The sequence below is a fragment of the Cherax quadricarinatus genome, chromosome 14 (assembly GCF_038502225.1).
Source record: "Cherax quadricarinatus isolate ZL_2023a chromosome 14, ASM3850222v1, whole genome shotgun sequence".
In the NCBI taxonomy this organism is placed as follows: domain Eukaryota; kingdom Metazoa; phylum Arthropoda; class Malacostraca; order Decapoda; family Parastacidae; genus Cherax; species Cherax quadricarinatus.
Genome location: NC_091305.1, coordinates 10,786,528 through 10,804,760, shown reverse-complemented (window position 1 = coordinate 10,804,760; position 18,233 = coordinate 10,786,528). Strand labels below are relative to the sequence as shown.

General features: G+C 37.6%; 1 protein-coding gene across 2 annotated transcripts in view; it reads left to right on the top strand.

Annotated features, from left to right (window-relative positions):
- LOC128698674 (MAM and LDL-receptor class A domain-containing protein 1) overlaps positions 1–18,233 on the top strand; it is a 696,795-nt gene that overhangs the window by 316,326 nt on the left and 362,236 nt on the right. For both annotated transcript variants that reach the window (XM_070084847.1, XM_070084846.1), the window contains exons 41-45: positions 10,792–10,936; positions 11,190–11,351; positions 14,468–14,800; positions 17,343–17,560; positions 17,718–17,888. In XM_070084847.1, the coding sequence (XP_069940948.1) occupies positions 10,792–10,936; positions 11,190–11,351; positions 14,468–14,800; positions 17,343–17,560; positions 17,718–17,888 (1,029 nt within the window). The remainder of the gene's footprint in view (positions 1–10,791; positions 10,937–11,189; positions 11,352–14,467; positions 14,801–17,342; positions 17,561–17,717; positions 17,889–18,233) is intronic.

Sequence of the window (18,233 nt, the reverse complement as noted above, 5' to 3'; positions counted from 1 at the left end):
CCACAAAGGAGGAGACCAAACAGAGTTGAATAACTATAGGCCAATATCCAACTTACACCCTCTCTCAAAAATCTTCGAAAAATTAATTCATAAACGAATCTACTCCTACCTTATCTCCCAAAACATACTCAACCCCTGCCAATTTGGATTCAGGCCAAATAAAAATACTAATGATGCTATTATACACATGCTAGAACATATATACACTGCAATAGAGAAAAAAGAAGTCCCACTGGGGATCTTCATTGACTTACGTAAAGCTTTTGATACAGTTAACCATGACTTGCTCCACGTAAAATTGTCACACTATGGTATAAGAGGGCACTCCCTCAACTACCTCAAGTCATACCTCAGCAACAGAAGCCAATATGTGTATGCAAATGGGGCAAACTCTTCTGCACAACCAATTACAGTTGGTGTCCCACAGGGAAGTGTCCTTGGCCCTCTTCTCTTTCTCCTATACATAAATGACCTACCAAATGCTTCGCAATTACTCAAACCCACACTATTTGCAGATGACACTACATACGTCTTCTCCCACCCGAGCCCAGTCACGCTAGCCAATACTGTAAATACAGAATTACAGAAAATATCTACCTGGATGAGGACTAACAAACTTACACTAAACATTGACAAAACCTACTTCATTCAGTTTGGTAACAGAGCTACAGATGTCCCTCTTAACATAATGATAAACGGATCACCTATCACAAAGCTAACAGAGGGAAAATTCTTAGGAATCCACCTTGATAATAGACTCAAATTTCATACACATATACAACAAATTTCTAAGAAAATTTCCAAGACTGTAGGCATACTATCGAAGATACGGTACTATGCTCCACAGTCAGCCCTCCTGGCCCTATGTCACTCTCTTATTTACCCCTATCTCACCTATGGAATTTGTGCATGGGGCTCAACAACAAGTAACCATCTCAGACCACTAATTACCCAACAAAAGGCTGCAGTTAGAATGATAACAAATTCTCACTATAGGCAGCACACTCCACCAATATTCAATACACTAAACCTATTCACCATACAAAACATTCATACTTATTACTGCACCTATTACATACATAGAACACTTAACTCTGATATTAACCCTCCCCTCAAACATCTCCTTGCCAACCTCAACAGAACACATGACCATAACACAAGGCACAGATCACTCTTTGATGTTCCTCGTGTCCATCTCACACTTTGCAAAAACTCAATGCACATAAAAGGCCCTAAAATCTGGAACTCATTACCTGTAAATATAAAAGAAACACTACCTGTTTATAAATTCAAGTCTCTTCTCAAAGATCACTTACTCACCCAAAACCAAATAAATACTGAATAACTGAACCTTATAAATTGTATATCTTAAATGTTTCTCACAATTATATCACATAAATGTTAAACCTAAAACCCAATCTAACTTTATTATTTTTTAAATACACTACCTAACAGAATACTCCATTCTACTGAATGTACAACAATGCATACAACCATATGACCTGTCTTTGTAATACTCACTTGTGCTTTATAGTAATCTGTTTACATTAAAGTTTTATCACCGATGTCATCATTGCTTAGTTCATCTTAAGTTAATTTTAAGCCAGCCCGTAATGCTATGCATAGTATAAGTGGCTTTGGCATACTGCTCTTTTTCTGTATTTTTTGTACCTCTGTATGTGTGCACAAATTTTTAAATAAATAAATAAATAAACAATATAAATAACATAAAACATGTTAAATACTCCAGAATGAATAATATTTGGCATAATACTGAGCAGTTCAACAGAGGTATGAAGAGGATATGGTATACAAATACCATTCTTCTATCCCTGTCTTGGGGCTTATATTTTTTTTTTTTTTTTTTTTTTTTATCACACTAGCCGATTCCCACCAAGGCAGGGTGGCCCGAAAAAGAAAAACTTTCACCATCATTCACTCCATCACTGTCTTGCCAGAAGGGTGCTTTACACTACAGTTTTTAAACTGCAACATTAACACCCCTCCTTCAGAGTGCAGGCACTGTACTTCCCATCTCCAGGACTCATGTCTGGCCTGCCGGTTTCCCTGAACCCCTTCATAAATGTTACTTTGCTCACACTCCAACAGCACGTCAAGTATTAACCCTTTGAGGGTTTTGGTCGTACTAGTACGTCTTACGCGTAGGGGTTTTTGACGTACTAGTACTCATAAATTCTAGCGGCCTCAAATCTAGTGGGAGAAAGCTGGTAGGCCTTCACATGAAAGAATGGGTCTATGTGGTCAGTGTGCACAGTCTAAAAAAAATCCTGCAGCACACAGTGCATAATGAGAAAAAAAAAACTTTGACCATTTTTTTTGAATAAATCGGCGACCTTGCAGTGTATTTTCGTATGGTATTTATTGTTGTATTCTAGTTTTCTTGGTCTCATTTTATAGAATGGAAGACATATTACAGAAATTGAGATGATTTTGACTGGTTTTACAATGAAAGGTGCCTTGAAATTGAGCTCAAAGTAGCAGAAATGTTCGATTTTTACCAAACTTCAAAAGTAAACAAATCGTGCCAAGCGTGCAATACACGTCAACTGGTGAGTCTAATATTCTTTCACAAGTGCACCAATAATATTTATACCATTTTTTACACTAATGCAGTAGTCTGCATAACAGTAAATCTTATATTTTTTGTGAAAATAAAAATTCAAAGTGGAAAGCAAAAGAATATAAGAGGGGCCTTGAGACGTGACTAATGACTAGAGGAAATGTCATTTTAGTGCCAGGAATGTCATTCTTGTTTATTCTGGACCCTATTCAGAAATTGGCATCTTTTGAAATTTGTGTGAAATTTTCAAAATTGCTAAATTCTGACCACTGTACTGGATAGTTGAATTTCATAAATGGGTGGTTTCTTGCACTCATTCGATAGAAAAAATGGAGTTCTAGCGAAATATTCATGTTTTTTGTCGACTAGTACAGTGAAATTGGCCGAAAATGGGGCTCAAAGTGGGCAAAATCGCCGATGCGTAAACATCGCCGAGACCGCTAACTTTGCGAGAGCATAATTCCGTAAGTTTTCTATCAAATTTCAAACTTTTGGTGTCTTTATGATCGGGAAAAGATTCTCTATCTTTTCATAAGAGAAAATAATTTTTTTTTTTTTTTAAATTTGGCCGACCCTGAGAACGAGTTTCGGAGAGGGCCTGTCGACCCTCAAAGGGTTAAAAACCATTTGTCTCCATTCACTCCTATCAAACACGCTCACGCATGCCTGCTGGAAGTCCAAGCCCCTCCAGCAGGCATGCGTGAGCGTGTTTGATAGGAGTGAATGGAGACAAATGGTTTTTAATACTTGACGTGCTGTTGGAGTGTGAGCAAAGTAACATTTATGAAGGGGTTCAGGGAAACCGGCAGGCCGGACTTGAGTCCTGGAGATGGGAAGTACAGTGCCTGCACTCTGAAGGAGGGGCTTATATTAGAGAAAATGGGGTGTAGCACAGGGCTAACTGTGATATACACTCGTACTGCAGCATAAACCTGAAACAAAAAGTTATTTTCTTATAGATTATCACACATAGCAGCATATGTGTAGAGAACCTATGATAACCCAAAAAAAGTCAACATGGCTTATTTTTAGTACCTGGCTTGGGTTAGTCATATATGATTTTTGGTAAATATTCAATTCTCAGTCAGGGTAGAAACATTAGGCGTGTTTCTTTACACCTGTTGTCTATGTTTACCCATCAGTAAATGGGTACCTGGGTGTTAGCCGACTAGTGTGGGTGTTATCCTAGGACACCCATCTAATTTTCTTGAAATACTCTGCATAACAAGTGGCTTTCTATACAGTAGTATGTCACTGATGTCAGCTAGGCCTGTATAACTGGTACATGTACGTGTAGTAAATAAAGATTTTATTATTATTATTATTATTATTATATTATTTTCTCAGTTGTTTGTTGGGTTATCTTATTCAAACTTGGGCAATGTATGATGGAAAGATGCTTATTAACGTACACCAAAAATGAAAGAAATCAGACCATAAATAGTGGACTTCACTTCTCAGCCATTAGCGGCCGCTTAGCAGTATATTTTTGTATGGTTGTTATGGTTATATTCTCATTTTTTCGGTCTCATTTGATAGAATGAAAAATATATTACAGAAATAGGCATGATTTTGATTGCTTTCATGACGAACAGTACCTTGAAATTGCGCTCACAGTAGCAAAAATGTTCTTTAGCGAAGCTCAAGAGTAAACAAATGACGTCACCGTCCAATACCTGTCCCCCTGCCAATCCAATACCTAGTCAAGAATGACTTGACATTATTTATACAATTATTACAATAATGCAGCAGTTTGCATAACAATAAATCTTCTATTTTTTTGTGAATAAAAATTCCAAATGAAAAGCAAGAGTAATATAGGAGAGGCCTGTAGCTATGACTAATGAACAGAGAAAAATGTTATTTTAGTGCCAGGAATGTCTGCATTGTTTATTCTGGATCCTATTTTGAAATTGGAATCTGTTGAAATTTGTGTGAAATCGGCCAAACTGCCAATTTCTGACCACTTTATTGGGTAGTTGAAGTAAGTGAATGGGCAGTTTCTTGTACTCACTTGAGAGACTAGAAGTAAATAAGTTTATTCAGGTATACACAAATACAGTTACATAGATTATCATACACAGCAGTGTATGTATAGAGAACCTAGGATAACCCAGAAAAGCCAGACAAAGTGACTTATTTCCAGTACCTGGCTTGGGCTTGCCATATGTGATTTTTGGTAAATATTTTTTTTTTCTCGGTTGTTTGTTGGGCTATCTCATTGAAACTTGGGCAATGTATGATGGAAAGATGCTTCTTAACGTACAACAAAAATAAAAAAGACGAATGATAAATATGGGAGTTCACTTCTCAGCCATTAGCCGCCTCTTTACAGTATATTTTCATATGGTTTTTATGGTTGTATTCTCATTTTTTTGGTCTCATTTGATAGAATGGAAGATATATTACAGAAATAGACATGATTTTGATTGCTTTCATGACGAAAAGTACCTTAAAATTGAGCTCAAAGTAGCGGAAATGTTCGATTTTTGCCAATGTTCTATGAACTGTGTAAGTCAAGTTGGTTAATTTTATTAAGTGTATTCTAACCTAACCACTCTGTAATCCGGAAAACTCAGTAACCCAGCACACTACAGGTCCCAATGATGCTGGATTTGTGATGGAGGACCTGTAATATGAACAGTTTATGCTCTTTATGATATTTAGTTTCCTCTGTAGCTCATGCTTCTTAAACAGTATGTCCAAATTTCACCCTTTTAAATTGAGAATACCTTATTTATAATTAATATAAAAATTGAGGTTATATGACGTGTCTGTTGCATCATACAGCCAAGAAAAATAGGTAGGAAAATGAAAATGTTAAGATAAGCAGCAACCTTAAACAAAGACAGCAATGCCTAAGCGTACGTAATAAGGCAAACAGGTTGCTGGGATTTATATCAAGAAGTGTAAGCAACAGAAGTTCAGTGGTTACATTACAGCTTTATACATCATTAGTGCGGCCTCACCTAGATTGTGCAGCTCGGTTCTGGTCTCCATATTACAGAATAGACATAGATTCGTTAGAAAACATTCAGCGCAGAATGACTAAATTAATACACAACATTGGAACTCTTCCTTATGAAGAAAGATTGAAGACCCTTGAATTGCATTCACTTGTTGGACAGAGAACGAGGGGAGACATGATCGAGGTGTATAGGTGGAAGATGAGAATTAATAAAGGGGATATTAGTAAGGTCTTGAGGATGTCTCTCCAAGAGGGAGCCCACATGATGGAATTAAGTTAGACAAGTTTGGATTTGGAGGGGACATAGGAAAGTATTGGTTTGGAAATGGGGTGGTTGATGAGTGGAACAGTCTACCTGGTTGGGTTGTTGAGGCTAGGACTTTGGGTAGTTTCAAATATGGGTTGGATAAATGTATGAGTGAGAAGGGTTGTATTTGAGTGGGACTTGCAAATGAGTGGATCGAGTTACCAGACCTTATTTCTTGGGTAGCATTGAAAATTGGGTTGGGCAAATGTTTTGTTAGTGGGATGGATTGTAGAGGACCTGCCTAGTATGGGCCAACAGGCCTGCTGCAATGTTCCACCTTTCTTATGTTCTTGTTAGACGAAAAATGAGGGGAGACACGATCAAAGTGTATAAGTGGAGGATGGGTATTAATAAAGGGGATATTAGTAAGGTCTTGAGGATATCTCTCCAAGAGAGAACCCGCAGTAATGGATTTAAATTAGACAAGTTTAGATTTAGAAAGGACATAGGAAAGTATTGGTTTGGAAATAGGGTAGTTGATGAATAGAACAGTCTACCTAGTTGGGTTATTGAGGCTAGGACTTTGGGTAGTTTCAAATTTAGGTTTGATAAATATATGAGAGGGGTTGGATTTGAGTGGGACTTACAAATGAGTGGATAGAGTTATCAGAACTTATTTCTTGGGTAGCATTGAAAATTGGGTTGGATAAATGTTTTGTTGGTGGGATGGATTGTAAAGGACCTGCCTAGTGTGGGCCAGCGGGCCTGTTGCAGTGATCCTCCTTTCTTATGTTCTTATGTTCTTAACTTTCACTCTGACCACAACTGTTTATAAATGGTTACTTACAGTAAATAATATACTTAATATAGTTAAAGACATGCAGTGAACTGATGAATGGTTCAGAGAACCGACATGTTGATAAATTATGTTCTTATGTTCTTACATGTGCAACTCTTGGGTATCTTTATTGAAGAAACGTTTCGCCACACAGTGGCTTCATCAGTCCATACAAAGGAGAATCTTGAAGAACAGGAGGAGAATGAGGTAATCAGTCCCTCAACCTTGAGTCGATGTGGTCAGTCCATCAATCTTGAATAGAATACTGCATACATGCGGAGAAGGAGCTTATAAACCGTTGGCAGGAGAGGTGCAGCAGTCATAGGTGGTGTCACATTTGTTCACTGTGGAAGTAGGTCATGCCCAAGAATTAGGCAAGCGAAGAATTCCCAAGTATTAAGATCCCAAGAAGTTGCAGTGTCTGACAGGTTTGTAGATGAATGGTTCAGAGAACCGACCTGTTGATAAATTAGACACATGTTGCACATGTGTCTAATTTATCAACATGTGTCTAATTTATCAACATGTCGGTTCTCTGAACCATTCATCTACAAACCTGTCAGACACTGCAACTTCTTGGGATCTTAATACTTGGGAATTCTTCGCTTGCCTAATTCTTGGGCACGACCTACTTCCACATTGAACAAATGTGACACCACCTATGACTGCTGCACCTCTCCTGCCAACGGTTTATAAGCTCCTTCTCTGCACGTATGCCGTATTCTATTCAAGATTGATGGACTGACCACATCGACTCAAGGTTGAGGGACTGATTACCTCATTCTCCTCCTGTTCTTCAAGATTCTCCTTTGTATGGGCTGATGAAGCCACTGTATGGCGAAACTTTTCCTCAATATAGATACCCAAGAGTTGCACATGTGTCTAATTTATCATCATGCAGTGAACTGTTGATTTAATGAATAGGGAAGAGAGGGTGTTTGTTAAATCAAATTGTTCATCGACTCCAAATTAGGACTTAATTCGTTGGATCTGGAGAGCACCAGACACCTTCCACTTAATGGCTAGAAGCAGTGATTTGGTGCATTGATTGTAGATGGAGGCAGTGATTTCATGCATTATCCTGAGAGGAAGAGCCAGATGTGTGTGAGGAGGTGTGTGTAACAATAAAATGGACAAGGGGTAAAGCGACTGGGATTGATGGAATGAAGAGAGAAATGCTAAAAGCAGGTGAGGGTATAGTTTTGGAGTGCTTGGTGCTTTTGTTCAATAAATATGTGAAAGGAGAAAGGTACCTAGGGATTGGAAAAGAGCATGCATTGTTCCTTTGTATAAAAGAGGTGACAAAAGAGTGTAAGAATTATGGTGGAATAAGCCTGGTGAGTATACCAGGTAGCTTATTGTAGAATTATTAGTGAAAGAATTAAGGGTAAGACAGAGAGCAGGACTGCAGATGAGCTAGGAGGTTTTAGGAAGGGTAAGAATATATAGGTCAAGTATTTACAATGAAGCATATAAGTGAACAATATTTAGATAATGGTAAGGAAATTTTTGAATTTTATGAATTTTATGAAATTTATGAATTTAGAAAGGGCATGTGATAGGGTGGATAGGGGAGCAATATGGCAGATGTTGCAAGTTGAAACTAATAAGTATGGTGAAGCTATCTTGCTTATACGCTTGTACATTTTACATTAGACTCAAGAGTGTTTCTGTGAATTGCTACAGATCCTTTTAACCTTTGGATTGTTTTGGTCGTATATATACGTATTACGAGCCACCGGTTTTGACGTATATATACTCATAAATTCTAGCAGCTTCAAATCAAGCAGGTGAAAACTGGTAGGCCCACATGTGAGAGAATGGGTCTGTGTGGTCAGTGTGCACCAAATAAAAAAAATCCTGCAGCACGCAGTGCATGATGAAAAAAAAACTCCTGCCGTTTTTTTTTTTAATTAAAATGCCGTCTTTGTGGTCTATTTTTGTATAGTATTTATGGTTGTATTCTCGTTTTCTTGGTCTCATTTCATAGAATGGAAAACATTATAGAAATAGAGGTGATTTTGATTAGTTTTACTATGAAAAGTACCTTGAAATGGAGCTCAAAGTAGGGGAAATATCTGATTTTTGCCGATGTTCAAAAGTAAACAAATGATGTCATTGTCCAATAAATGTCCAAGTAGCCATTCTAATATGCAGTCATGAATGGGTTGACATTATTTATACAATTATTACAATATTGCAGTAGTCTGCATAACAGTAAATCTTCTATTTTTTGTTTGAATAAAAATTCAAAATAGAAACCAAGAGTAATATCGAAGATGACTGGAGACATGACTAATGAACAAAGAAAATGTTATATTAGAGCCAGGAATGCCTGCATTGTTCATTCTGAATCCTGTTTTGAAATTGTCATATTTTTTAGTTTTCATAAAATTGGCCAAATTGCAAATTTCTGACCACGTTATTGGGTAGTTGAATCAGTAAATGGGAAGTTTCTTGTACTCAATCAATAGAAAAAATGGAGTTCTAAAGAAATAGCTATGAGTTTGGTCGACTGAAACAATGGAATTAGCCGAAAATAGGGCTCAAAATGGGTGAAATCACTAATTCGTATATATCGCCGAGGTCACTAAATTCACGAGAGCGTAATTCCATCAGTTTTCCATCAAATTTTGTTCTTTTAGTGTCACTACAATCAGGAAAAGATTCTCTATCATTTCATAAGAAAAAAAATTATTATATTTTGTTTATTTTTTTGAAAATTTTGCGACACCAGGAGACACCTTAGGATTTGGGGTTGCGACAGTCAAGGGGTTAAACTGACTTGAGTCTCATGTTGTATGTAGCTCCTAGATTGTTCAGTAGGCTGACAGTGTCTGTTAAGAGTCAAGCCTCATTTGACAGCACAACTCTTTCTAAAGTGTATGAGTCTGATATCATACTATCACTCTTGAATATAAACTAGTATTTCTTCATTGTTGTTGCTTTCAAGAATAGCAGATTCCAAAGTTGGTACAGTGCAACCCTGAGTTTTGGCTGCCCTGAGTATTGGCCGCCTTGAGTTTTGACCACTTTTTTTTGGCTAAATTTCGCCCCGAGTTTCGGCCTGTGCCCTGTGTTTTGGCCAGCGTACAAGACCTGACCACCTGGCCATGCCTGTGCACCTGCCCGCACAGGCATCGTTAGCCAGTCTAGCTTTGTTTATCCTTGAGTGAACATTACCCTGCATGCTCATCCAAACATTTCACAATAAATTCATTATGTTTAGTGCTTGTTTATTGATTATGTCTGTGAAATAAGCAGCAGCCTTTTGGTAAAGAATGTGAGAAACACCATTGAAGTGAAGAAGGAGATAGTACAAAAATACGAGAGTGGTGTACGTGTGGGCGAGCTTGCCAGGATGAACAGCAAAAACAAATCAACAATCACTTCTGTCCTGGCGAAGAGAAAAGTAACCTCAAGCTTGTCCTAGTGGCATTAAAAGACAAAGAAGGGAAGTAACCCCAGATAAGGACTTGTTACCTAAAGTCTTAATGGAAGGGGATTTCCCTTTCAAGCAATAAGTCCTCCCTCTCTCTTCCTCCCTATCTTCCAGATGCCAGCAAGAATCTTTAATAAAGGTATGTAAATGTGATATTTAAATGTTTATTTATGTATTTTATTACTCATTTAAGTACTCTATGTATGTTTAAGTACTATATGTATGTTAAAGTATAGTTATTCTTTAAAAAATGTATTTATTGTGAATATTTTTGTGGGTCTGGAATGGATTAATTGTATTTACAATATTTCTTATGGGAAATATTGCTTCGACTTTAAGCCGTTTCAAGTTTAGGTCTAGCTCCTGGAATGGATTATGTCCAAAACTCGGGATTCCACTGTATTAGTATTTTTATTGTTAACTCACCAGCCATCTCCCACTGAGGTAGAAAAAACACTTTCATCATCACACACTCATTTATTGCTCTCTTGCCAGAGGCATGCTGCCATTACATCTCAGATGTCCCTCCAAACTGCAGTATCCCTATTCCTCCTTCAGAGTACAGGCACTGTATTTTCCACCTCCAGGTTTTGCATGAATCACTTCATAAATGTTACCTTCCTTACACTCCAACAGCATGTCAAGTCCTAAAACCACTTCATTATTATTATTATTATTATCTTGGCAATTTTTGGTGCAACTCTTTCATTTACAGATTTGTGACTACATAGTGCAGTGTGTTGAATCAGAAGATGAGAAATGGTGTGCCGACTGTAATTTTTCAGAGGATACATGTGGCTGGCACAACATAGATTCTTCTCAGGATAATACTCATCTGTGGTGGCAGAGACTTCAAGATGGTAAGGCAAATATCCCTTACATCATACTGATATTCATTAGAAACTTCATCTTTGTCAAGCTGCTCATATATTCAAGGTCATCCTATATTCAAGGTCACTTGAATATAAGGTCACAGCATTTGAGGATTGTTTAGACAGGATAATATAATTAAAGAAAATTTTGTTGTAGTTGGTATGTGTTAACATCTTTTGTTTCCATTTCTAGACTTTTGCTTTTGAAATCTTAAAATATATGTATTCATTTCTTTTTTAGCCACTGTGACCCAATATGACCCACATTTCTATCATATGGAGGTGCAAGAGAAAGAGGGTCCTGTAATCAACCAGCCTCGCATGCTAACTAACCTTTTACAACCGACACATCATTCTTGTGTCTTAAAAATGGACTATGAACTCTTTGCTTCTGTGGCACCTGGTAAGGGTTTGTGTATGCCTCAAAACATTGAAAAGTATCTGTTAGCAGTTCTCAGAAAGAAATTGTATAATTTTTCATGGTGCATTAACCCTTAAACTGTCCAAATGTAGATCTACATTTTCACTACCAGTGCTGCAAATACAGTGGACCCCCGGTTTTCGTCTTTAATCCGTTCTAGAAGGTCGGCTGAAAACTGATTTGTACGAAAACTGAAGTAATACACATACCATCCGACTTACGATCTGCTCGACATACGACCATTTGACTTACGACCGTGTTTTCTATGCCAAATTTCTGGGAAATAAACAACTGTTTGTGTTGTACACAGTGTTTATCCTAAACCTTACAGTATAAAATACAGTACTAACAGCATAAAAAGTAAAGCAAAAAATAAAATACCAAAATAAAACAATAAAATAAAGTCATTACAAAAATGTTATATTGATATTCAGTAGTAAGGTTCGACTTACATCCATTTCAGCTTATGACCAGTTTGTCGGAACCGAACTCGGTTGTAAGTCGGATGGTACCTGTATTTCCCATAAGAAATAATGTAAATCCAATTAATCTGTTCCAGATACCCAAAAAAATATTAACAAAAAATACATTTTATAGAGAATAACTAGTTTTACATACAGAAAATAATGAGAAATAAATATAAAGCACTAATGAAATGGATAAATGAACATTTAAATCACTTTTACCTTTACTGAAGACTCTTGTTGGCATATGGAAGACAGCGAGGAGAGGAGAGGTTATCTCTACTACCATCACTACCACTCTCTACCACAATCACTACCACCCTCTACCACCATCACTACCACCCTCTGCTGCCACCACCACTACCAGCCTCTACCACCATCACTACCACCCTCTACCACCATCATTACCAACCTCTACCACCATCACTACCATCCTCTACCACCATCACTACCACCCACTACCACCATCACTACCACCCTCTACCACCATCACTACTGCCCTCTACCACCATCACTACCAGCCTCTACCACCATCACTACCACTGTCTACCACCATCATCACCACCCTCTACCACCATCACTACCACCCTCTACCACCATCTCTACGAGTAACAAAGGCAGACTGAGCCATGAATGTATGAGTGGCTGCGTCCCATGGGCATGCGAGCGCATCTGGTGTGGACGATTTCTGAGCAGATGTACGAAAAGGGGGAAAATTTCACTGAAAGAAATGGTTGAAAACTGAATTGTACAATATCCAGACCTGATGAAAACTGGGGTTCCATTGTATTTTTTTTAATTAAAGAGAGCAATTTTCTGGGTGCAATAAAACCCCCCAAAATTTTTTTTAGGGTCAGTACTTGCCGAGATATAAGGCTGCAAAGTTGGCACTAGATGCTCACCTGAGGGCACCATGGAATCCTGCTGCTTCCAGAAGTGCTGCTGACATAAATTTTTTCTCCTTTTTATTTTAATTTATTTAATTTTTATGTTCTGATAATTACAATTTGTAGTAGTTCTTGTGACACTAATATTAGGTACTGAAATAGCACTCAGAGAGTCACAAATACACTGACAGGTGAACATTTTCACCTGTCATTGTTTTAGTCATGCAATGTTTTAGATATGCTGGAGTATATATGAAAGTCCTTGAAGCACGGTGTAAGACGAGTGTCACTCCACTGCTGAAAGTGCGGCAGTGGAGTGACACTTGATGATTGAGCACTACTCCATTCAACCTTGGCTTTATTTATTTTTACTGTTGCACATTAACATGACTGTCTGTCTGTCTGTCTGTCTGTCTGTCTGTCTGTGTATCTGTATGTCTGTCTATATTATCTGTCTGTTTATCTGTCTTTCTGTCTGCATGTGTGTGTCTCTTTCTCTCTGCCTGTGTGTTTCTGTCTCTGCTTGTCTCTCTGTCTCATGAACTGCTCATAACCAACTGGTATTATACACAGTACAGAGTCATCACTTCTGATTCCTGTACAAGTGAAAATGTGTAGTACTTGGCAGTCATGCTTATTATGCCTTAGATCTACAAGCACAGTATAACACTTTGTCTGCATTTTTTGGGTTATCCTAGGTAATTTACACTGTGTATGATAACTGTTATATGTGTACCTGTGAGACAGAAATAGAGATAAACAGAGACAGATACAGACAGAGAGATAGCCAAAGTCAATCAGCCAGCCACCCACCCACCCACCCAACCAACCAGCCGGCCACCCAGCTTGCCAAATACGTATTACACATGTTCCAGAATCATTTCTCTTTACTTAGGGCATGGATTATAGGACATTTTGGTAAGATGACACTACCAGTGGTATCAAAAGTGAAGGGATGTCGCACAAATATTGCACATGGGTTATTATCAAAGTTTTAATTTTATATATCCTCAACCAATTGTGGCCACATACATCTCAAAGCCACTAAACTCTTGATCAACATCACTTTCCTCTTAAAAGGGGAGTGTTAATATGACATGACATGAGTGAATCCCTGGTGTTTGCCACGCTGTTTGCTCTAGCTGGCTCTCTATTGAACTGGTGCTCCCAAAAGGTACTAAGTGGTCCCAGATTTTTTAATACTGCACACACCAACTGTTAAGACCCATTCTATACTGACCAAGCATCTCAGGCCAATTGTGCCAAATTTGGAGACAGGAAAAATAAAATGTTGATATACGTTTGGAGCGCTAGCAGTAACAACTTAGATCAATGTTTGGAACAGTTTAAGGGTTAAGACAGTGTAAAACCAGGAATTCTTGATAGCTCAGGAATGGCTTCAGTGTTATTGAAAGTTTTATGCAGAAAGTATAAAAAGCAGATGGCAGAATGCTTGTTTGAAATAAAAAAAAATATGTATGCACTGTAGTGTACATCAACTTTGTTTTATACATTATTTCATTCTGGCAATATTCAGCAGAATTTTTTTTGTCATCAAACAAGAAAGCATATGGTAAAATATTATTTGCATTGAAAATTAGTTTCTAATTTCTAGGAACATTTTTTTTGTAAAGAATATTACTAAAAAAAAAGGTTAAAAGTTCTTTGTATGTATAGAATTATTATATCATAATTTGTATAATTCTAAAATACAGTTTCTATATCTTTTTTCGTTTTCTTTTCATAGGTCCAAAACTGAGTGTTTATTTAGATCGTGTTGGTTCAGATCTGACTATGCTGTATGAAGCCCAAAGTCACTTGAAGGAGTGGCAGACCTTACAGCTTCCTCTTGGACGTGTTTCCTCATCATACCACCTTCTGGTTGAGGCATCCAGCTCAAATGATCCATCACAGATAATAGCCTTTGATGAGCTAGAGCTGTTGAACTGTTATCCTCCTGAGATGTGTTATGATTTGCCAGAAGGATACCAGTGGTGTGATAACAAAGCATGTTTCCCAAATGATGCATTGTGTGACTTTACTGATGATTGTGGTGACTATTCTGATGAGGCCAGTTGTGGTATGTGATGGAAAAATTGACCACAAGTTTTATGTTGTTCTTTAATTTTATTATGTTATTAATAGTTATTATATGAAGTTTTTTTTTTTCAACACTTAAGCTGTCTCCAACCAAAGCAAGGTGACCCAAGAAAGAAACACTTTCACCATCATTCACACATAATCACTGTCTTTACAGAGATGCTCAGATACGACAGTTTAAATGTCATTCCAAACAGCCAATATCCCAAACTCCTACTTTAAAGTTCAGGCATTGTACTTCCCACCTCCAGGACTCAAGTCTGGCTAACCAGTTTCCCTGAATCTCTTCACAAAATATTACCCTGCTCACACTCCAACAGCTTGTCAGGTCCCAAAAACTTTTCATCCCCATTCACTCCTATCTAACATGCTCACATATGCCTGCTGCATGTCCAAGCCCCTTGCACACAGAACCTCTTTTACCCTCTCCATCCTTTTCTAGGACAACCCCTACCCCTCCTCCCATCCACTGCAGGTTTATACACCCTCCGAGTCATCCTGTTTTGCTCTATCCTAACTCCACACTTCCTGATTTAAACACTACAGATTATCTGCATAATATTTTCACCACACATTGCTCTTAGACACAACACATCCACTGCCTCCAGCCTCCTCCTCGCTGCAGCTTTCACAACCCATGCTTCACACCCATATAAGAGTGTTGGTACCACTATACTATTATACATTCCCTTCTTTGCCTCCATGGAAAACATTTTTTGTCTCCACAGGTACCTCAATGCACTTCTCACCTTTTTTCCTTCGTCAGTTCTATGGTTAACCTCGTCCTTCATAAATCCATCTACTGACAGATCTACTCCCAAATATCAGAACACATTCACTTCTTCCACACTCCCTCCCTCCAATGTGATATCCAGTTTTTCCTTACCTAACTCATTTGATACCTTCATCACCTTAGTCCCATCTATGTTCACTTTCAACTTTCTTCCTTTACACATCTCCCCAAACTCGTCCACTAACCTTTGCAACTTCTCTCTAGAATTTCCCAAAAGCACAATATCACCAGCAGAAAGTAACTGTGTTAACTCCCATTTTGTATTTTATTTGCTATAATTTAATCCCACACCTCTCCCCATCACCCTAGCATTTACTTCTTTTATAACCTTATCTCTAAATATGTTAAACAACCGCATGGTGATATTACACATCCCTGTCTAAGGCCTACTTTTACCGAAAAGTAATTTCCCTCTCTCCTATGCACCCTAACCTGAGCCTCACTGTCCTAATAAAAACTCTGTTCAGCATTTAGGAACTTACTGCGTATTCCATACACTTATATAAAGTGTTTACTGTAAATTTAAGTAAATTAATTCAGTCACTAATCCATTGGTAATAATAGTCATCATTTGGAGGGGTGTTAATGTTGCAGTTTAAAAACTGTAGTGTAAAACACCCTTCTGGCAAGACAGTGATGGAGTGAATGATGGTGAAAGTTTTTCTTTTTCGGGCCACCCTGCCTTGGTGGGAATCGAAAGGGTTGGAGAGAGGGGGTAAAGGAGGTTTTGTGGGCAAGGGGTTTGGACTTCCAGCAAGCGTGCGTGAGCGTGTTAGATAGGAGTGAATGGAGACGAATGGTACTTGGGACCTGACGATCTGTTGGAGTGTGAGCAGGGTAATATTTAGTGAAGGGATTCAGGGAAACCGGTTATTTTCATATAGTCGGACTTGAGTCCTGGAAATGGGAAGTACAATGCCTGCACTTTAAAGGAGGGGTTTGGGATATTGGCAGTTTGGAGGGATATGTTGTGTGTCTTTATATGTGTATGCTTCTGGACTGTTGTATTCTGAGCACCTCTGCAAAAACAGTGATAATGTGCGAGTGTGGTGAAAGTGTTGAATGATGATGAAAGTATTTTCTTTTTGGGGATTTTCTTTCTTTTTTTTTTTTTTGGGTCACCCTGCCTCGGTGGGAAACGGCCGACTTGTTGAAAAAAAAAAAAAAAATTTGCTATAACCAAACTTATAATTATGAAAACTATATTTTTTATTTTTTTTATGCCTTTTAACATATTCTAAACATATACACCTACCATCCGACTTATGACCTGCTCGACTTACGACCACTCGACTTATGGTCGTGTTTTTTATGCCAAATTTCTGGGAAAAAAATAACTATTTGTGTTGTACACAGTGTTTATCCTAAACCTTACAGTATAAAATACAGTACTAACAGCATAAAAAGTAAAGTAAAACATGAAATACCAAAATAAAATAATAAAATAAAGTCATTACAAAAATGTGATGTTGATATTCAGTAGTAAAGTTCGACTTACGACCGGTTTCTTGGAACCGAACTCGGTCATAAGTCGGATGGTAGGTGTATATATTTTACTTAAATAGTTGTTATTTTAAACTTGGCCTTATTTAGCATCAAAATTGAAAACCTTTCTACTTATTATTGTACTACATAACCTTCTGAATTTTTATGAATGCATCTCCACTGAAGTATATATTTGACCATGAATGTTAAACTGTTTTTATTAATTTTTTTTTAATTATGACAGAAAATTATCCTCTACGGTGTAGCTTTGAAAATCAGAGTCTTTGTGGCTGGACAGCTTCAGAGTTCTTTAACTTGACCCAAGCACGGATGAACAGTATGGCGCCCTTCAGAGACCATACTGTCAACAGTGGGGATGGTCATATCATGTTGCTTGCTTCGCGTTCTCCCCGCCATGCTATCATCACCAGCCCACTTATTGCACTCTCTGATAACTGTCAAGTATGTAATTTGATGAGATGTTTTAGTTATCATTTGTCAGTTACTGTATTTTAATAAAGCTAAAATCCATGCATTCATTTTCTGTTATGTACAGTGTTAAGAATTCCCTGATTTTTTGGAAAAAAGAGTCTTTGACCTATTTTATAAATATTTCCAGATTCGCTTGTACCATGCTGTTTCTGGGGCAGGATCGACCTACTTAAGAGTGCGTTTGCGATCATTTAAAAATGAAGCCATAATTTCAGAGGAGACTATTCAGTCACATGAGGAAGGAACATTTTATTGGCAACACTTCTCACAATCATATTCTGTTAATGAAATTTACTATGTAAGTACAAATGATAAGTATAGTATTCTTATCAGGGATATGAAAGAACTGTGCTACTTTAAGCACATACACACACACTCACGCAATGATTTTTCATGAAATTTTGTAAAGTAGAGGAGTACAATGGTGTAGCAAAGCAAAAGTTTTAGAGAATTGTCTTAGATTAAGATTAATTCAAAGGAGAACTGAAAAAAGAAGTGAAAGTGTGAATTAACAAGCAACAAGATAGTGAGAGTTTAGTGGTCACTTCATATGTGTGAGAGACTATGTTATTGAGTTTAAGTGAAGAAACTGATTGAAATGTGAGAAAACTTCAGAAATTATAAGAGGACAAAAAATAAAGTA